This window comes from Cibotium barometz, chromosome 66 (genome assembly GCF_041138505.1).
Source record: "Cibotium barometz isolate CiBa-2024 chromosome 66, ASM4113850v1, whole genome shotgun sequence".
Lineage (NCBI taxonomy): Eukaryota > Viridiplantae > Streptophyta > Polypodiopsida > Cyatheales > Cibotiaceae > Cibotium > Cibotium barometz.
In genome coordinates, this window is record NC_141111.1 from 11,251,802 (window position 1) to 11,273,634 (window position 21,833).

Genomic DNA, 21,833 nt, shown 5'->3' on the forward strand with positions numbered 1-21,833 from the left:
ATAGTGAGAGACCATCTTCATAAATACAAGTATTGGATACTCCATTTATGCAGCTAGAGTTTTCACAGAGAGTGTGATTGATGATACCATGAATCAAAGAAAGAAGTATTATATGGAAAGGGTGGCGGAGGATAGTGCAAAATTGCCCTCTAAAGGAGAGTGTGAAATTCTCTCAAATGGAAAACTTAGAATCTCAAAATATAATGCGACAATCTCCATATCATGATAATCTAAAGCAAGTAAGGGATCAATGGATTGCATTCAATAGACATGTAAAGCCTCACCAAGCAGTTGCAAAGGGAAGTGAACAACGTGCAGAATGGGATGTAAGTAACTATCAACCTTTAATATTTGGTGTTCTTAGAAATACCTCAATATATTATTGGTTATCATTGATAAATTAGTTCATAACATTGCCTAATGTTGAGAATCTTGTGCAGCAATTTATTGAGCTAGCACGAGTTGCATTTGGTGATAGTGTTGCAACAAAGGATGCACACATGACAATATGCCCATATGACATGTTTGAGATATGGATGAGGATTATGGATGCATACAGAGATGGATCACTGCCCTATTGTGCTGATCATAGTAATGATATCAATAAGGGTGGGAGACAACCGACTGCTGGCATGTTCAGGTGTTTACAAGGTTTAGATGAGGAGAATATTAAGATCATTCAAGAAGAAATATTGGATTCTAAGATTTTTCTAGTTAGGGGAAATCATGATATAGACAAGATGGATATGGCAGAAAGAGCACATCAAATGAAGGAGGATAAGGTGTTGTAGGAACAGCTTATGAAGGAGTTTAAGGAAAAGTCAAGTGACAAGGTTAATAGGCCATGGGATCAGTGTGTGACTTACTATAACATCCAGCCATAATACTATGAAAAGATAGTTGGATCAAGTCAAATATGGTTGAAAAAGAAGCTTGCTCGTAGAGATCATAAACATGCATTGCTTCCATCATCAGCACAAGCATACATTCAATGGATTATAAACCAAAAGGAGGGAACTAGTTTGCATTCCGATAAGTATCCTTGGTGTGTATACCAGGTTGGACCAGACATGAAAGGGATGGAGTTCATGTGCAACACATTCAAGGAACCAATTACCATTTGGCACAGTGGTGATTGATGCAGTTCATGGGGTTCATAGCATGACATGGAGCTCAAACAAGTTTGAGATGATGTTGCATGGATTATTAAAACTAGCTGCTGTGAACAATTTGTCCTCATCGCATTTGTAACATTCAAGCAACTTGTAGCCATGGAGAGTTCTTTAGAGAAGGTAACTGGGAAATACAAGATGGCAATTGGTAGCGTGGATATTAACCCTCCTAATACAGATCATGTGGATGGATCAATTAATACTTTTTTGGCACATGTATTAGTGAGTAAAGAGAATGAATTCAGGGATCAATTAATACTTTTTTGGCACATGTATTAGTGAGTAAAGAGAAGGAATTCATGGACAATTGTCGCTACCAAGATTTGGAGCATAGACCATATATTTTGGATACTTATGACAATAGTGATAGTGATAGTGTGGTGACTCAGATGGACATGAAGAGAAAACCAGTGCACAAAGACTATTACTAAAGATGGAAGATGTTATTTCTGCAACTATACGATCTTTTTGTAGGGAGGATGAGTATGTTTTTGATGTATTCGCATTGGGAAGTGCATGTAGAATGGCTCTTGCAAACAAACGAAAGACAGTGGCAATGGTTCCAAGTTTACAAGAATTACGTGAGATTGAATCAATGTGTTCAAGATTTGTTGAGGGGAATCTTGAAATCAATTCATGGGCTAGAATCACAAAGCAAGGAGATGAATTTTTGTTTACAAATGAGAAGCTTCTGATATAGAAGGCCCCGTACCAGAGCATATAGCTACACTTACAAAGGAGCATGAAGGGGCAATGCTAGACTTTGTTGATCAATTTCTTCCTGATGAGCCAGACACAAAAGGTGTTTAAAAAACATATTTAGTTCTCACCTTATTGGTAGGATAGTTTTTTCCATTGTAATATGTAAGTAAATGCTCTAGGAATATTAGTTAGATTTTTATGTATGGTACTTATGATCTTAACTTAGTAGAAAAACTTCTAATTCGTTTTGTAAAATTCAAAGACACTATTATTGAGCTGATTTGACTATATCATAATTTTTTCATTGTTATAAAGTAAAATAATTCCATGCTTACATTAGATCAATTAGACCATGTGTTTATGATTTTTTTATTTGACACCCCAAACAAAGATTTGGACACTTATTCAAATTTAATCCTTACATATAGTTGATCATTTGGGTATGTCAATAAGGCTACAAAAAGTTTAGTCATACTACATAAGATTTGGACAATTGGCCAAATCTGTACTAAATCTAGAAATTCACATCCATCTATAAGATTTGACCTCTAGCATTACCAACCCTTTTTGGACAAGTAATTGAATCTAGCCAATAACACCCATGCACAAGTAATTGAATCTACCCAATAACACCCATACACAAGATGTCTATTGTCATCTAGTGAGATTTGGACAACTGACCAAATCCAACATTCAAATCTATCCAACATGTCTTTCATCTTTTTTTTTCAATAGATAAAGTATATCACAGATGTGTTAACAAAGATAATGACAACATAGGATGGAAACAAGGAATGTGGTAGGACAAATGTCTGTAATATTGGATTTGAATGGATTATTGTTAGAACGTTGCTTCACAAAGTCAAATAAGCATACAAGCTTGCGTTGTGGGAAACAATGGATTGTACTTCGTGTAGGATTTGCATAGAGTTTTTAGTCAATCTATTCATAATGTTACATGTTGGGATATGGTCCACCGTTTTGCACAAAAATGTGGTGCATATGGTGGAAACTCTAGAATTGCATGTAGGGAGACAATGACCATTTTTTATTGTGTGGCACAAGAGCAGTTTTATGTGTATGATGGTGAGAAGATATTTCAGCCATAAAAGATGGGTGTGGAGGCCATGTTCAAACCACTCAAAAAGGTTTGGCACCAATATAATGCACAATGCTATGTAACAAGGACAGTTCTCATTGATGATAGTCCATACAAAGGATGTGCAAGTCTACCAGAGAATTGCATTTTCCCACCTAAATTTGACATTAATGCATATGACAACACATTGGAAGACTTATACAGATACTTGTGCCATTTGGATATGGTTGGAGACATTAGTACAATGATTTCTTTTAATAGATATGGATAGTTGCCAGTCCAACAAGGACATACCTGTATGAATACTTTCAACGTGTGATTATAGAGTGGGAGGAGATGTACAAGGATGAATCCAAGGAATATGCAGGCTCAGCATGTGAGGAAAATGACGTATTCAATTCATGCCAAGGTGTTATTAAACATGCAACACATGATTCTAAAGTTACATTTTCAAGAACAATTCACTCTCCTCCATTGACTCTAAGTACTAAACAATTAAAGACATTGAAAAAAACACCACCAATGTCAAAACTAAATGAAATGGTTGTAATGCACTATGCAGAACAACTAGGGTATAAGAAAAGGTTCACCACAGGAGCTACAGCTAAGGGTTTCATATCACAACTCCCCAGCATACTACAAGTACAAACACTATTTCCAACTTGGATTAATTGAATTGCCATGAAAATTATGTTTTGGGAGTGTGCGAGAAATTTTATCCTAGTGTAAACACTAATGATCATGAATTTTTATTGTTTTCAGCGGTAAGAATATTTGAAGTTTCTCCACTTTGCCTTTATAATAGAAATGGTGACCATTTACAACCATCTCATTGGCCAATTCAAAATGGTGAAGTCTTTTACATTAATGAGGTTTCCTTCATGGTTAATAACTCGACAATTGTGGGTGCTAGTCAAGGGCTATTCATCCAATCAAGTGTTCCTCTTGGGTGGCCGAGCTTTATTGCACTATTGTGGATCTAAATTTTTTATGTGATGAATGGAATTTGTTGTGTTCCATGCACCCCATATCAAGGAGGTACTCCATTCTTGAGGACCCAACAGTTGACATTGAAGAGGATTGAGTCTATATAGTGGGTGATGTTAGAGATAGAAATGTGGCAGGTTACATAAATAGTTGTAGGGGTTCCAATGAGAAAGGAAATGTGAGATACATGTTTTCTCCATCTTTTCCACCTTGGTATAAACAAACTCACATGTCAATCAATAACCTTGAATATGGATACATTTATGTTGAATCTATATGTAACCTCAAGGCAGGAGATGAGCTCTTTGTTGTTGCTGACTATGAGTTTTGCAATGTGTTATCAATATTAAGTTTCCATAATTTGTCATTATGTTTCATTCAATCTATTTTTTAAAATGAGCATTGGTCCTTTATAGTTATGGCAATTTGTAAGTGTCATTGTTAAGGCATTATCTTTAATAATTGGTCTATCTACAACTGTATTTTATGGGTGTTGGTCTTGTATAGTCATGGCAATTTGTAAGTATCATTGTTAAGGCCTTATCTTTAATGAACAATCATTTTTATTAGATTTTCAAATATCATATTTTCTATATCCTTTATTATCTTTGGCTAACTTAACAAATATTGGTAATTATATGAATGGACATAAGGATGTCATCAAGTTGACATACTCAATGATGAGTAATGTTAATGGATGCAATGTTGAGTTCATGGAAGTGAAGATAATTGTGAACGAAGGATATTGGTAGCTATATGAATAGACATAAGGATGTCATCAAGTTAACATACTCAATGATTGAGTAATGTTCGTGGATGTAATGTTGAGTTCATGGAACTGAAGATATTTGTGAACTTTGAGTTTGGAGTAGGACATGCTATCCTTGCAAAAGGTTTCTCGTTAATTAATGACTTTGATGAATTAATCAAAAAGTCATTTTCTATATTTTTTGATATATTGTTGAGGCAACAGGATGACTATGATCACAAAATTCATGGTATACAATGTTGATTTTAAATAAAGTAATCCTATGAGATTGTCCTTAAATATAATATACTTTGAGTATTGTAAGCCTCACTATAACAAATATGCACTTTGGAGAAATGAAGTTAATACATTTTATTGACCTATTATTGGCTAATTTGTCCTAAACATATGAAAATGGAAATTGGGATTTTTCCAAATTTCCTAGTATGGACTTTAACCAAGATTACCCTAAGAAGTCTGTTATCCATGTGTACAAAGATCTTGGACCAAAATCCATGTCAGCCCTAGAAGTTGGCATGTGATGCAAAAACCCAACAGAAAAGAAAGCAATGAAACACACAACCTGAGATTATCATGTACCAATGAATACAACAGGTGGGTATGATAAACTATCAAAATGGTGTAGACCCACTAACCTAGATCTTACAACATTATCCCTTGTCTCGCTACCAACCTCCCCTCCCATCTCTCTATAAATAGTGATTAAAGAGTTGGAGATGTCAAATGTAAGTTGAAACAGACAGCTATGAGGAGCTACTCATGGAGTTGGTAACACCACGAGGAGTTGGGAAGCTAGCACAATGGCTAGTGTTAATGTGCCACAAAGGAGTGGGGGGTCCAATCTAATGACATGGCCATATTTTGATGACATGGTGCCCCATGCTTTGTGTTACTCAATTGTAGTACTCAATTATAGAACTCAATTATAGACCACATGGCACAAATATGCCAACAAGGCACACACACTTCATGTATAGCATGCATTTCATCAATGTGGGATAGCATGCATAACACACTTTCCATCAACATGGTATAGCATGCATTCCATCAATGTGGGATAGCATGCATAACACACTTTCCATCAACGTGGTACACACTACTACCAATGTCCAATTCACTAGGATTATACCACTCCCCTTCGAGTAGAATGGCATCAGCACAGAAACATGGCTGTAGAGTTCGGGCGAGGCTTTCATGTTTGACAAATTGATTTTGACTTAAAATCCAAATGTCTTTGAGATTCCATAACATTAGTTACATTTTCAAAGGTAACTGCACCGTTAGTGGTAATTGGAGCTAAGTTAACCAAAATAGAAGTGTTGTGCACACATAAACATTGCAAAAGATCCTTGCACTAGCACACTGTAAGTTATCATATAATAATAGCACGAAAGGCACACCTAGTCTTGGAGAGAGACCTTTTGAAGACTGCCAGACAATCACGATGCATCCTAATTTTTGTGATTCAGTTAAAAATCCCAAGGAAAATGAGAGAGAGAGAGAGAGAGAGAGAGAGAGAGAGAGAGAGAGAGAGAGAGAGAGAGAGAGAGAGAGAGAGAGAGAGAGAGAGAGAGAGAGAGAGAGAGAGAGAGAGAGGGAGGGAGGGAGGGAGAAGGTGTTTCGTGGGGGGGAGGAGGACTTTACTCCTTCATGTGATGTGTTGACTCATAGAAGAAGGACCCATTTGATAGAACCACAAAAGAAAACATGTTAAAACAATCCAAAGCCCAACTTTAATACTTGACTCTTAAGCATGCGCTCTTAAGCATGCGAGAACACCATGTCCATGTCCAGAGTGTTTGTTCTCTTTTAGCTTCTAAGATATTGTAGGATCATTACCCTCTCGGCTCACTAAAATTGTAACTTTCGTTGATGGCATAACAAGCTTATAGTATATGTTATCACTCCTCTTCGTGGTAAGGGTTGACTTGTGTGAATATGTGGAGGAATGGTTGGAACTCCATAGTCAAAGCTCAATGCCACACAAGCTATGGAGCAATTTGTTTATTCACGAAATGGAACAACTAAATAAGATTCACTTCAGCGGAGTGAGTCCAACCAACCTTCATTAGTTGATGAATGACAAAATCGAGGAGGTGGATTTTAGGGCTTGTTGAAAGTTTGCAAAAGGAGTTCAAGACACTTGAGACCAATAGAAGCCTTAAAACTTTATGAGGGAGCCTAATAATTTCAATGAAATTCCCTCTAAAAGAATTGCAAGAGGAGTCTAACACACCAATAGAAGCCTTAAAACCTCAATGAAGTTCCCTCCAAAAGAATTGCACCTCAGTGTCTTGCATTGCCAAAACTGCATTGAGTATGATGCACACTAACACTACGTGGTGTAGCAATAAGCACAAAAAATTAAAGACCCAAGTACCAGCACTTGAAAATTCTCAAAGGTAAATTCTAGGATCATAATGATCCAGCTCTAAATTGATCTTACAAGAATTGTTCGATCTAGCTCTAGGATTACTAGCTTCTAGGATCACATGGAGTCTAGAATCGTCATTTGAATCAGTCAACTTTACTGGTGTGATCGCCAGATCCTAATCCAAGGATCGTCGATCCAACCTTATGCCATGTCATCAAGTGGGTATTAAACATAGAACTACACTAATTTTACCCTATTACTTCACACAGAGTTTTGGATGCCAAGAAACCCTGCTAGTGCAAATAACTTGACGAGTCTAAGACACTTGAGAGTCTCATGAAAAATCTGATTAAGTTACTTTTCGTTGAGGCATAATGTGGACCTTAGCAAGGCAATATAGAAAAACAAATTGAATTGAGGCCAAATGTTTTGTTCTTTGTCTAGGATTTATTCCTTTATCTAGATTTTATCCCCATTTTTTTGTTTTGTTTTCTTTCTCCCTTACTCACCCTTTTTTTTTTTGGTTTTCTTTCTCCCTTACTCATCCTTAGAGTTTTTGCTTCTTTAATAATGGGGTTTTCACCTCTTTTTTTTTAATTTTTAAAAAAAGATCCCCATTGGTGATAAGAATTTGGGAATATAAGAGGGAAGCATACATATAATGTATGATTAAATTTGGAAAAATATATGGCAAGGGTCAAAAGGGGGGTTAGCATATAGTGGAAAGCTTACGAAAGGGGTGTTAGCATGAGAGAGACTAATATACATGTGAATATTATGGGTGACTAATATAAAACAAAATCAAAGAATAAAAGCAAGAAACCATGAAGATGCAAGGTGATTGGGAAGGGTGTAACGGGGCAAGACTATGATGTATATTTGTTACAAAGTGTTTAAATGTGTTGGTATCCTTTGATTTGCTGTTAACTGTGGTTTATAATGGTTAATTTAGATGTTTGGGGGACATTGGGTTAGTAAGAATCAGTGCGGATTTTCAACCTAAGTTAGTTTGTAGTATTTTAGTTGGTTGATCACATGATTGTTTGGATCCTAGGGTTTCAACCTTTGAGTATTGCAGGATGATCCACCTGGGGGAGGGCAAGATTATCTGATAGTAGTCAGAAAAACTCAGGATTGGGATAGACATGGTATATTTCCTTGTGGGAGCTCCGTTAGGATGAGAGTTGTCGGATGTGTGGATGTGTAAATTATTTCACTGTTATGGAGATGGTCTACCTGCAAGGTGGACCATGACATGGGTTGGAGGTGTAGGGCACCAAGAGCTCCAAGCTTCCCAAACTAGGGTATTTAAAACATATATTTTAAAAATAGACCCCTTGGGAGAGCGGATAATATCTTACATCCAAATTTGGGACTTTGCTTTTACACTTAAAACTATTGATTTTCCACATATACAGAATGTGATGACAACGTGATACACAACAATATTATAAATCCAAATCCAAATCCAAAGTAATATGTATACCTGAATAAATATGAAACTTGTCTCACAACCATAGTATAGATTTATGCTTCATAACACTTGGATAGGCCAATTGAGGGGTCACACTAATAGTGATGACTTGAGGGTATTGATAGGCCTATTGAAGCCTATCGGTACCCTCAAGTGAGCACCATTAGTGCGACCCTCAATCGATACCCTTAATTGGCCTATCGACACCCTTAAGTCATCACCATTAGTGCAACCCTTCAATTGGTACCACAGTGCAACCCTTCAATTGGTACCATAGTGAGGCCTATTGGTACCCTCAAGTCATCACCATTAGTGCGAGCCTTCCCAAGCCTTAAAAAAAATCATTTGGTTATCACACCACCCAATCTAGGGGATTTCTTTAACCCTAGTTGTTTAGGGATTCCTTGACCTCTTTTACCAACAAAGACTTATGTAATTGGGTTTGAGCAAAGTCTCTCACTGCCTTAGGCATGATTTCTCCAAATTTTTGTGATACTTTTTCCTTAACTTTGGATTGTAGAGTTTTTATCTTAATAGATACCAAAGAGGAAAAGCATGGGACTTATCTAATTGACTTTGAGCAAAGGTTCTCATTGCTGTTTGGCATGATTTCTCCAAAATTTTCCTTAACTTTGGATTGTAGCATGGGACATTTTACATCAAGTCTTTTACTTGATAATTTCTAGACCTCTATCTATCTACATTCTATTGATGTCTAAGAAACTAAAACCTCAATAGGCACATCATAGTGCATTCCTTAGTACCATCACTAGTACGTTATGCCAACCTTTCTCTACATTATAGACATTTGGATTCCATGCCTAGAATGTTGATATCCCCACTTGGATTCCATACTTAGAATGTTGATATCCCCACTTTGGATTCCATACTTAGGAATGTTGATATCCCCACTTTGGCGAATGAATCACCATAGTTGACATTGATTTACAATCTTTGACCCTATAATGCCCATTATAATGCCTTCATCAAGAGACAATCATCCCCCCCCCTCTCTCTCTCTCATGATTGAATGCTTTACATACACTTTTTTTAAAGCTAGATCTATGCAATAGTAATTCTATTGATGGATTTTCTCTATCTTCTCTTGTATAACATAGGGAGAGGAAGGGGGTGGGACGTCAAAGGGTAGGTGGATTGGAACTAATTATGAGATTTTTTTAAACATAGGGAGAGGAAGGGGGCGGGACGTCAAAGGGTAGGTGGATTGGAACTAATTATGAGATTTTTTTAAAAGGGCAACACCAAGTAACATGGCTTTGTCACCCCTATTCCCCTTCCATGCTTCGAGAAAGCTCCCCCCTCTCTTTCTCTCTCTCTCTCTCTCTATATATATATATATATATATGTGTGTGTGTGTGTGTGTGTGGCATGTGCGTGTGTGTGCATGTGCATGTGCGTGTGTATGTGCGTGTGCATGTGCGTGCATGTGTGTGTGTGTGCGTGCGTGCACACGCACAAGTGTGTCACATGTAAATTGTTTTTGCTTATCTTCCACATGTAAATTCTTAAAATGCACATAATTGTTTTTCTTATCTTCCACATAGAAATTATTTTATCCTTTTTTTTGGCTTTCATGTGGAAAGTGTAGATGCTTGTGTATCTTGATATAGAAACATATAAGTATACTTTGCAAGCCTTACTTTGTACTCATAGAGTTTTCTCAATCAAAAGTTATAAGGGAATATGAATAATTTAACAAACAAGTATGTAATGGGTATATATTCAATTATGTATCTCACTATAGAGAATGGATGGTATAGTGGCTAATCCCATAACTATATGAGATATACTAACATATTGCATGCTCATAGAGATCTTTATGAGAAGAATCGGTACAAACATGAAAGAGACATTGGACAACATATTGAATGACATGATGTTTTGAAAGTTGGATTGTATACTAGTCTTCTAATTGTATAGGTTTATTATAAAGAATGTTTGTTGAGAAAAAGATCCTCTGTTGATGATAAGGAATATGTCCCACTTATTGGAAGAATATTTTACTTTGAGAGCACAAGGAGGCTTAATATTTTGAATATGTGGGTTAAGAGAAACATACTCCTTAATAGGATTCAAAGCCCCAGTGGGCCAAATAAAATGATTCAAAGCCTTAATAGGATTCAAATCCCCGTGGGCCAAATAAATGACTTTGATTGAAGAATAAGAAAAGTTTTCAATCACTTTAAACTTTACCTGGACCATCTGTTGTGTGCACTTGAGCCTTGACTGTCTTGACAAGTTATTTTCCCCCAAGAACTTTCTTGAAGTTTTTTACCTCCCACTCATATTAAAAACACCATGGGTTGTGATGTGTTTTCTTTAAGCCTCAAGACATCCCTCCTTCACATATCAAAGCAGATGAATGTAGAGTTATAATGTTATGTGCAACACAAGTTATATTCTAGAGGTAGTGCATCTATGTGACTAGTGGTAAAAAACCTGCAAAGTAGAGTTATTATGTTATGTGTAACACAAGTTATATTCTAGAGATGGTGCATCTATGTGACTAGTGGGCATTGTTTAAAAAAACCTACAAAGAATAAACAATCCACCTCCAGATATTTTGTTTTGTAAATTTTCTTTTCTTATTTAAAAAATAATAATAATGGTATTTTAGTTGTTTTTTTGCTTAAAAGTAGGGAAAAACTAAAATTAAACTTACAGAATAAGAGATTGTAAGTTTTATGATTTGTTTCGACAAAATATTTTTTGTGACTATAAATGGTTACTAGTTGAATATCCTCTTTGTCTAGTAGATATAAAAGGCCCAATGAAAAAGTGCATATTGTTATATTCTTGAATTTAATTTAATTTTAATGTGATGTAGCATTTTAGTGATATATCCTAAGGTACACCATTAGTAGAATTTAATTTAATGTGATGTAGCATTTTAGTGATATATCCTAAGGTACACCATTAGTAGAGTTTACTATGCACATTGCAATGCATTGTGGTGAGTGGTCTCCCACAAAGGGTGAGCATGTGCATTGTGGAGTTGATTGTTACACTTAGTACAGTACTATAATCCATTAAATTTTGTTCCTTCATAAATCACAAGGTAAAGTGTGACCCTGTACTGAAAAGTATTATTCATATTTTATGTACTACATGCAAAAAAAATCATCACAAAATGTGACAAAATAATGAAAATTATTATTCATATTTTATGTACTAAATGCAAAATCATCAGAGTGTGAGGTGGTGGGTCATTGCTTGTGATTTGAGTGAGCAACTCTTGACTCTTGCAGCCAGCTTTCTCTCTCTCTCACACACACACACACACACACAAAACACACAATATACTAACAAATCATCACTGGGATAAGGAAGTGAGTAGAGTACCAGAATACAGGCTATCTTCTAAGCATAGCTCTGTGTGCCCATGTGGGTGTAACAGAAAAGGATGCAGAGACAGAGAGAGAGTGGAAGGCAGCCATGTCAGGCCGGACAATGCAATTCAGTACTAATGCTGTGCTATCCGAATCTAAAAGCTTGCCTCGTCTGTCCCCTTTTGCCAGGCTTTTTCAAACGACAATCTACCACCTTTTATTGGCCTTTTTTCTACCCCCCCCCCAAACACACACACACACACACACACACACACACACACACACACCCACACTCACCCACCCACACACACACACACACACACATTCATGACCCACTTTTACACACCTCTCTAGATATTTGCCCAAAGATTCATCCATCAGCATGATCTAGAGAGCATGATCTAGAGAGACCAAAAAAGTAGAGGGGTGCATGACTCTTTCTAGGGACATACCCTCTTAAGGGAGCCCAAATAAATCACTGCTTTTTCCTCCACAACTAGGTTGATTAAGATACTTGACCCATGAAACTAATTCTCAATGAACTTTTCTCCATAGAGGGTTTTGTCTAAATAGGAGAAACAAGGTAAAGGTAGCCAAAATTTTGCTTATAATGGAAAACAACCAACTCAAAGTCACTACCTTGTTTATTATAATCTTTAATTGAGTGTCTTTGAGTAGCTTGAAAAAAACCTTCAAATTACTTTCAAGCTACTTGATATACTAAGCTTAAAAAACATTTAAGAATACCATTTTCCAAGTTTGAAATGGAGCTTTCTCTAACCAATGTCTATAAGCCGCGTGACCATTTTTCAAGTTTGAAATGGCACTTTAACCAATTTCTATAAGCTCCCTAATTTATCAACAACAAAAAAAAGTTTCCACCTTCCTTGGACTTTATGGATTTGAGTTTTAAGAAACAATGCACTCAATAGTTTACAGAGTTTTTTTTCACAACTAAGCAATGAAACATCTTTTTAGAAGTTTCTTTAGGGGGAATGATTTTGAGGGTGATTCGCTTGACTTTTTCCCAAGCACATGATCTCCCCTTTGTTTTTCCTTGTAAAAATAAGGTAAGGCTCAAAATTTTAATTCTTTTAGTGTCCCATGATGGAAATTTTGAGGACTCCAGTGGTCCTTCATTTGCTCGTGACCTTTTAATAAATCAAACCCCTTGTACTTTTTAATGTTTCTTTGTAAAAGTACACAATGACACTCTAATGTCATATGCAAATGCCTTGCTTTGTGCATCTATAAAATGATTTGCATGATATGCACTTCAAGTGTTGGGTTATATTAAGTTGGCACACCAACCCTTTGGTCCCATTGAATAACCAAAGACCTATTGATAGATATTACAAAGATAAAAAATGATATCAAAGAACCTATCAAAATAAGGATACATCTATCCTGGAGGACATATTAGCAAACATATCTATGGAAGAAGTGTACCTTGGCTAAAAGAGAAAGAGTACAGGTGTCAGGAAGGGTATGTCATGTGCTAGAGGAAAAGTATGTAATTGACTAAAGGAAGGACACATTTGCATGTGGTTTCTTTTGTACATATTACATTTATCACACTAGGAAGATGTACAAATTTGAGAGTACGTGTTGAGAAATGACATGGCTTACCTAGGTAATGAAATCACATAATAAAGAAATAAGGCTTTTAATCACATTATGTTTGGAAATCACACAAGCTTTTGTTAATTAAACCACCACATTTACATGCTACTAACAAGTAAAAAATCCATTGTTGGTGTTGCTACAAAGAAATAAGGCTTTTAATCATATTATGTTTGGAAATCACACAAGCTTTTGTTCATTAAACCACCATATTTACACGATACTAACAAGCCAAAAATCCATTGTTGGTGTTGCCACAAAGAAACATTTATTTTATGGTGGTTTAAGTTCTAATGTGGTTTTCTTGCCAAGTGGTCTCGTGAGAGAGCTAGGAATTTTATATTCTCGTGGTTTAAGTTCTAATGTGGTTTTCTTGCCAAGTGGTCTCGTGAGAGAGCTAGGAATTTTATATTCTCTTGATTGCCCACATAAAAAGGGGGGTTTTACCCCTATAAGCACACTTGCAACCTTGTGCTTGCATATTGTATATGACCCATCTAGAAGAAACCACAAGCTGCAATGACTCAATGTAAAAGAAAAAGGAAAAGGCACACTTGATAACACAAGGTTTAGAACAAGTGTAAGAAACATTAGAGGCCTTCTTCTATCATCTATAAAGACAAATACCACCATGGGTGATGATGGTATATTGTGTTAAGACCTTAGAAGTGTAATTAAAATCATGAGGCACTTCCTAAATGATGAAATTATATTTTGCTAGAGTCATGGGATTTGATAAGTGAAAATCTTAGCTTAGCACACCAAAGTAAGATACCTCAAACCATTTTTATGAGTGAGGTGGTAGGCAAAATGTTGTTGTTTTCTCTCTTTTTGTTTTTTTGGTTTTTTCTTTTTTTGCAAAAGATGGTAAGATAAGTGAAAAGCTTCTCTCAGCACACCAAAGTGAGTTACTTGAAACCATCTTTATTGGTGAGGTGGTATGCAAAATGTGTGTTTTTTTCCTTCTTTTTTGTTTGCAAAATGGGTACTAGGGAAATTTATGTTCAAGGGTGGGGTTCGAACCCAAGCTCTCCATTTAGAATGTTGAAGTTACAATGGGCCACCAAAAAGTTTGATTGCACAATATGTGCTAGGAGGTTGGACTAGGCTTAACTTTTAGACAATAAGCTCCATGAATAAAAAGGAGTAAAGCAGTGCATTGTGTCCATAAAAGCCATGCTTGTAAAAGCTTCTTTTTTGTCATGCCTTGCAAGACTATGTGGTGGAGTGCATTTTGTGGAATGTCGTAGTTGTCATAAAAAGGTTGCTTTTTTATCATCACTTGTGTTTATCATAGTTGTCATAAAAAGGTTGGTTTTTAATCGTTGCATGTGTTCATGGATATTGTAAGCTCTCACTAAGCTGCATATATGAATTGTAAACTATTTTTCTACCATTTAACATGTGTAATTGAAGCATTTATAAAACTTATGAGTAGCTTTGTCATATTCTGAATGTAGGTAAATTAACTTTAAAGTCTCGTTCTTCTACCTATGTAAGGCAACTTCTACTTTTGCAGCTTGCTTTCATTTTTCTTAGATAAACTTGACCAAGTTATAAAGGCCTTTACATCAGAAGTAGCACCGAAGCCTACCAATAGATAGTAGGCCAAAACTTGCTTGTGATAATTTTTTGCTTTGTTTTTCGAGCCGGGGTCAGCTTGGCACAAATGTGCCCCGTTAAACTCAAAAGGCCAAACACTTTTGTCACTAGTTTTAACAATTAATAATCCATTTATTTCCACTCCCTTTTAAGGAAATAATTCCATTTAACTTTTCAAGCCTTATTCAGTAATATAAGGCTAGTAAGAGCCATGAAAGCAAGGTATTAGATTACACCTTGCCTCAAGTTCAGAGGCTTAATAAAATTAGAAAAATAGTCTGTCAGGATTTGAATGAGGCTAAGGCCATGGTTTCCAATACCTACAGAGCTTTATTATGGCACAGGACTTTTCAAAGTGACAGTACAAGACTGCTGTACTCCTTCCTGAGAGCAAAACACATTAGTAAGCTGTGTACCTTAAGACATGGAATGTAAAGCCCATATTTAGCACCCTTTGGCGTGTTTTAAATTACCACAGTATGCAACAAATCATTACTAGGGTGATTGAGGCAAAATGGATTTTAATTAATGGGTTGCTTCTCAGATACCAACTCACACTGAAATGCAACTTTGTTTCTTGAGTGCAAATTTTACATGGCTTGAGGAGATCAGTTATATTTTTTCCTCTACACTATCAGCTTTTACATTATCGGCTTATAGGCTTCATATTGTTCACTTGCCGAACAATTCAAAAAGCTAAACTTGCAAACAGCAGCACAGTTGATCCAACAAAATACTACGTCCAGCCCAAAAAGGGCCATGGAACGGTTTAAAAACCAGAGCGCTCTTATGGCATCACAAAGAGCGGCATACACTCTTGATATTTGATATCAGAGACCAAGGCTGAGTATATATCCATTACAAGAACTAGTTGATACTGCAGATGACAAATTCCAAGGACCCCTATTCCATGCCATCCAAACCATCAGTTACTGCTTGTGGTGTTGGCAGGGAGGTTTTCACTTTTGATAAGATATGGTTCTTCACAAACCACATGAAGGGCACATAATCAGACCATTCTCGTTGCAGTCAGGGCAACGCGATATTTCATCAATAGAAACCATCTTGCAGCTACCACTGCAAGTGGTGCACGGTATGAACCTAATGCCACCACACACATCGCACATGTTGTTACACTCAGCTGGCAGTCCTTCCAAAAGGTTTCCCAAAAGGCTTTCCTCATGTAGGTGTTTCACATCTTCAGCTCCTCCAATATATCTGCCCTTTATGAACAATCTTGGAACAGATAACACTGCTCCCACTACATTGGTAAGCTCTTGCCTGAACTTGGAGTGCATCCAAACATCTCTCTCATCAACATGTACTCCAAAACCTTTGAGTATCAGCCTAACCATACAGCAGTCTTCATAAGTCTTTCTTATTCCACGTAGACTGGTGAAGTAGAGAACTATCTTGTCTTCACAGCCAGGGGGACACTTCAACTCAAAACCCTCAAGATAGTCTTTCTCGCTCCAAGCATCACTGAGAATAGGGGCGACTTTCGAAGAGGAAAGCCTCTTTATTGGGATGCCAATCGCCCTGTAGCAGAGACCGTCTCCAGATATCTTGCAAGGCTTGTCTTCAATACCAGACTGAGTGCCTAGGAATCCACAAGCTTCTTGATAAATGCCATTTTCTTTAGGCCAATCTGGACTATCAGCATCAGAACAGGTATCCAATGAAGAGAACCCGATCCTTGAAGAACTGCTAGTGCTTACATCTGAGCAATGCCAGCTGTCATCAGATGAAGCCTCTACCGCTTTTTCAAATGTTGCCAGAATCGATGGGTCGAAAAGTGGGCTCCCAGGCTCTTCTGAATAACCCATCCCCTCTATATCTGAGGACATAATCCTGCTGTCAGGTATGGTATGTGTATTTGGTGCTCTTGAGCAACCCATGCCACTTTCATTGCTGTGATTCAAGGTGAACCTTGCACTAGATGACAATGTCTTACTGAGAGTTCCACCCCTGGCTGAAGATGTGAAGCTCCTGGATGGTGTAGCCATGGGGCTAAGGAGTAATCGCAGACCAGAATTTCCATCCATGGACTCCATAGATCTAAAAGAGGATGCCCGGCTGCCTGCACAGGTAAATGTATTATCCACAGACCTTGCTTTTCCACTTCCAAGCTCGTTTTCCCAGAGAGGAACCCTTGTTTCAGCACCTTCCTCCTGTGCAGGGCTGAATGATGCTGATTGATCAAACTGTCTATGCTTCCTACTTTCCTTTCTGTTCTCATGCAATCCATAATGTAAACCACCCATACTCTCAGACCCTCTTGTTTCTGATTGTTCTTCATGCATGCCAGTGGCAGTGTCTTCCTCTTTCACTGGCTTGAGCTTTGAAGAAGACCTTATTTGTTGGGTGCTCAAACCATGACTCATGAATACATCCGCACCGATTATGTCATTTCCTATACTGTCTGGCTTATTGGACTTCCATGAGATCTTACTCGAGCTTCCTCCCTCCATCTTGACACTGTACCCTGGTAAAGATATGCTACGTGCAAGGGGTGCATTTCGATCATCCTGGTTTGCCTGATGCTTTGATGACGAGCAGCCCATGTCAGAAACTTTAAGGTAGACTTCTTGTGGTCCAATTTTACAAGGGAATGAGATGCTGATTCCGTTGGTCTGTTTCCAGTAGTCTTTTACCTTCAAGCATAACAGCGACCCCTTAAAAACTATATATAGTCTAAAAGCATCAAGAAGAAAATCCAAAACAGCAGCTGTGCGGCACTTTGCTAACCTTTCAAGGATGTTGAGCCGCTGTGAAGAGAAAGATCGGATCCTCCCCCCTTCTCAGGTTGGCGTGATGAGCATGCTGGGATGCCCAAGTATCTCTAAGTTTCAAAAAAAAAAAAAAACCTAGAAAATAATGTAGCATAAAAGTTTAAACTAGACCTGCCGTGAGCTTGGCCTGGATGGTGGCGTGTTGAAGCAATTCATGCCAAGCTTACGAGGGAAAGAGTCTGGGTCTAAGGCGGCCTACCATGCCCAGATCATCTTTCAAAAGGAAGCAACGATCCTGCCTACTCTTGCTAAGAAGTAGCTTTGAAACAGTGAGCCACCACTTCTGTTGCTAACCAGGAATGATCAGCATTTTCTTGTTAGAAGAGAGGGGGGGGGGGGGGGGCGCAGTTGTAGGAGAATCAGGTAAGAAGCTTCAAAGGCTGAGGGGTAACGTTTTCGCATACAAGCAGCCTTAATCTACCTTCCTTTTTCCTGCTTTCACCCCCCAGGTTTCATAACACGTCTTTTCTTGCCAAACTCAAAGCGGTGAGCCTACCTTTGTTAGCTTCATTGATCGAATGAAGTAGATGATCTCCCATGCAGACAGCAGGCGAAATCTCTGTTGCTATCGTGGCTTGAAAACGCAGAGCAAGATGATTCCTCTTCGAGTCTTTGCCGCTACCATCACTTCAGAGTTGCAATCTTTCGAAGAACCACAGCTGTGGCCGGGTGAAGAATTTTAAGGAAGGAATGAACAGGAAGATACGCAAAGCGCAGTTGAAACGAACAGTGGATCAAACAAAACAAAAATGGAAGGGTAGAAACCCTACCCCTAAGCAAACCCTAACTCTAATGAGGGCATGTCCATGGCCATGGCCATGGCTATGGCGCTCTTTGAAAGGGGAAAGGTTTCTGTTAAAGCTTCAGCTTCGCAGGACCCTTTCTTTCGAAACATATAAGCAAATTGAATTTGGCATCTAATGCCAGTGACAGCTCCGAATCATGTGACTGCTTAACGGCCGCAGTTTATGTCACGCGTCACGTTCGCCGCTTATTTTAACGGCCAAAAGCCCTGCTGGCAGGTTGGCAAACTTCAAAGCAAACCTTAACCTTCTGGTTCTCTCTCTCTCTCAATACACATACTCTCTCAACACACACACACACACACACACAAACACACACACACACACACACACACCCCACAAAAAAACAGCTTATCAGTGTGGTGATAGTTGCTCCAACCCGTGATTTTGATATATTTTTAACTCTCGGTTTATGATTTAAGATCTGCAGAGATGTTAAGCTAGGCATAAGTAAATGTTTTGATGATTTGAGGATGAGCATATTCCTTTGGAGGGGTATGCTGGTGTTGAGGCAATCTTTCTTTGGCTCCACCATGTTTGGTTCGATATGGACACATTGTTAGCTCGATATTGAGCAAGTGGACAACCCCACCGATGTTTGGTGTGTTGGACGAAAGCTTTGCTGATGGGCAAGATTGGGTAGGATTTACAACATGTTGCATGTGAGCATGTGAAAAGGGCGGAGGAGAGGGGGGGCAGTCCTTGATTTTAAAGGAGGAGTCACATGTGCATGACAAATTGCCTTTGAAAAGAAAGGCAAGTTATGCTATACTATTTTGTATAGAGGGGGTGTGTGTGTGTGTGTGTGCGTGAGTGAGTGTGTGTTAGAGAGAGAGAGAGAGAGAGAGAGAGAGAGAGAGAGAGAGAGAGAGAGAGAGAGAGAGAGAGAGAGAAATTCTTTCTCAAGGTTATCACATTCATGCTTGCACATATTATACACATGCCTAAACCTTCCAAGTATTTGCTAGTTTCAACATCAATTAATTTTTTTGGCGTCCCATGTTTCATATACAAGTACAAAGGCCGATGTAATATATTGATGTCCAAGAATGGCTATAGAAAAGATTAGCAGGGGTGTGTTGAGTTCGTGTGTATAACACCAATCTCGAGATCCACCATGTATTTGAAACAAATCTCTCATAAAATTGATGTTATAACTCAACCCCTAGTCTAGCTAAAAGCATTTGCAAGTTGTATATGGTTTTATCTTGCTTAAACTATATTATATTCTAGAAATTGATTCTTTCTAGTTAAAGTAGTGCTAGTTTGTTTTATAATTGTGGCTTTTGGGTACATGCAATATAGCTATGTGATATACTAGAGGAAAGTGCTCCTCATTGTGAGCAATGCAACCTTTCTTCACATGTCCTTTATTTGAAGTGTGTGAGCAATGCAACCTTTCTTCACATGTCCTTTATTTGAAGTGTGTTCGTTCAAAGTGTTCCTCACTTTAAGCAAGGCAACCTTTCTTCACATGTCCTTTATTTGAAGTATGTTCCTTTAATGCAGCAAAGTACATATGAAGTTTCCATTAAATGTTTTTGCAGCTTGAAGTCCACGATCAAGGGTGTTAACTAAAAAGGTGGAATGTGATCTTAAAGATAGAGGAACAATAACAAACACTAGCCCACGTAAAAGAGGTGAGATGGAAGTTGTAGAAATACTTCTTGGTATACGTAGTTGCTTTTGCACTTTTAGATAGTCATTTAATGGGTGTTTTAAAGGGGGTTTTTTACCATTTTACACATGGCAACTCAAACATTTGATGGCATGAGAAGATGAAGTGTATGTGTGTCATCTCCCTCTCCCTTGTGTGTGCATGTGCATGCAGAGAGAGAGAGAGAGAGAGAGAGAGAGAGAGAGAGAGAGAGAGAGAGAGAGAGAGAGAGAGAGAGAGAGAGAGAGAGAGAGAGAGAGAGAGAGAGAGAGAGAGAGAGAGAGAGAGACCTAGATTCTTTCTCAAGATTATCGATAACATGCACACATATACATATTGTACATATGCCTAAAACTTCCAAGACTTGCAAATTTAAGCGGCAACTTAGAATTCTTGTTTCCTCTATCTCATGTACAAGCATAAAGGTTGATGTAATATATTAACGTTCTAGAATATTTCAGGGGGATTAAGACCACCATCAAGGGTGTTGTGTAACATCAATCTCCACATCCACCAAGTATGTATAAGAGTTAAAATAGAGATCTCATAAAATTTACCTTTATAACTCACTCTCACTAGTCTATCTTCTTACACATTTGAAGAGGCATTTATAGAAAGAGCTACAACTGAAAAGCATTTGCAAGTTGTAAACTTTCTTTTCTCATTTAAATTGTTGTATTATATTGCAGAAGTTGAATCTGTCTAGTTAAGTAGAGCTAATTGTTGAAATCGCTTTTTGGTTTATGCATTTATGTCCAACCTTCCTCACTTGGAAAAACTATAAACATAGAAAATAGTCTTGTGATATATTAGTGTAAATCGCTCCTCACTTTGAGCAATGTAACTTTTTCCACATGTCAATATGTTCGTTCAATGCAACAAGGTACACATGGAGGAAATGCATGCCATTAATTGTTAGGAGCATGAAACTTGCCCTGCAATCAATGCACATAAGTCAAATAATACGGTGTGGAAGGCTTTCATTTGTATAGGGGAGATTCATGATCAAGGATGTCAACTTAAAGGGGTGAGATACAAGCTATATAAATACTTCTTTGCGAGCACATATGTTGGATTTGCCCACATATCAATCCACATAAAAGGGGTGAGATACAAGCTATATAAATACTTCTTTGCGAGCACATATGTTGGATTTGCACTTCTAGATAATTTGATGGTCTATTTAAAGAGTTTTTTTTAAGGCTGAGGCTTTGCACATGGAAAGTCAAACATTTAATGGCATGACAAGATGAAGTGTATAATCTCCCTCCTACCCCACCCCCTCCTCTGCATGTGTGTGTTTTACCAAAAAATTCATATGGCACATGCGCTAAGGATCTCCACTAGCTCAAATGTCATTACATAGGCTCCACATTGAGGGTAAGAGGTGCCATCAACACATGATGCAAATATATATAGTATGGGATAT

General features: G+C 37.7%; 1 protein-coding gene across 5 annotated transcripts; it reads right to left on the bottom strand.

Annotated features, from left to right (window-relative positions):
- Nucleotides 1–15,656: 15,656 nt before the first annotated feature.
- LOC147602769 (uncharacterized) lies at nt 15,657–18,832 on the bottom strand. 5 transcript variants are annotated; one of them, XM_086797683.1, is made up of 4 exons: nt 18,441–18,830; nt 18,056–18,227; nt 17,901–17,975; nt 15,657–17,806 (listed from the first exon to the last, which is right to left on the bottom strand). In XM_086797683.1, exon 4 carries the CDS (start codon nt 17,714–17,716, stop codon nt 16,136–16,138), a length of 1,581 nt encoding a protein of 526 aa, XP_086653809.1. In that variant the 5' UTR covers nt 17,717–17,806; nt 17,901–17,975; nt 18,056–18,227; nt 18,441–18,830; the 3' UTR covers nt 15,657–16,135. The 5 variants fall into 5 exon arrangements, with proteins under 5 accessions (XP_086653809.1, XP_086653808.1, XP_086653805.1 ...); XM_086797682.1 differs by lacking the exon at nt 18,056–18,227 and having other exon boundaries at nt 17,901–17,994; nt 18,441–18,832; XM_086797679.1 differs by lacking the exon at nt 18,056–18,227 and having other exon boundaries at nt 15,657–17,799.
- Nucleotides 18,833–21,833: the final 3,001 nt, after the last annotated feature.

What these genes read in the sequence shown, in the direction of transcription:
- LOC147602769 (XM_086797679.1), bottom strand. Translation starts at nt 18,483, where the DNA reads ATGGGAGATCATCTACTTCATTCGATCAATGAAGCTAACAAAG. An exon ending in GATCAATGAAGCTAACAAAG is followed by an intron (nt 17,976 to 18,440) that starts GTAGGCTCACCG and finishes TGGGCATCCCAG; the next exon opens with CATGCTCATCACGCCAACCT. An exon ending in CGGCTCAACATCCTTGAAAG is followed by an intron (nt 17,800 to 17,900) that starts GTTAGCAAAGTG and finishes TGAAGGTAAAAG; the next exon opens with ACTACTGGAAACAGACCAAC.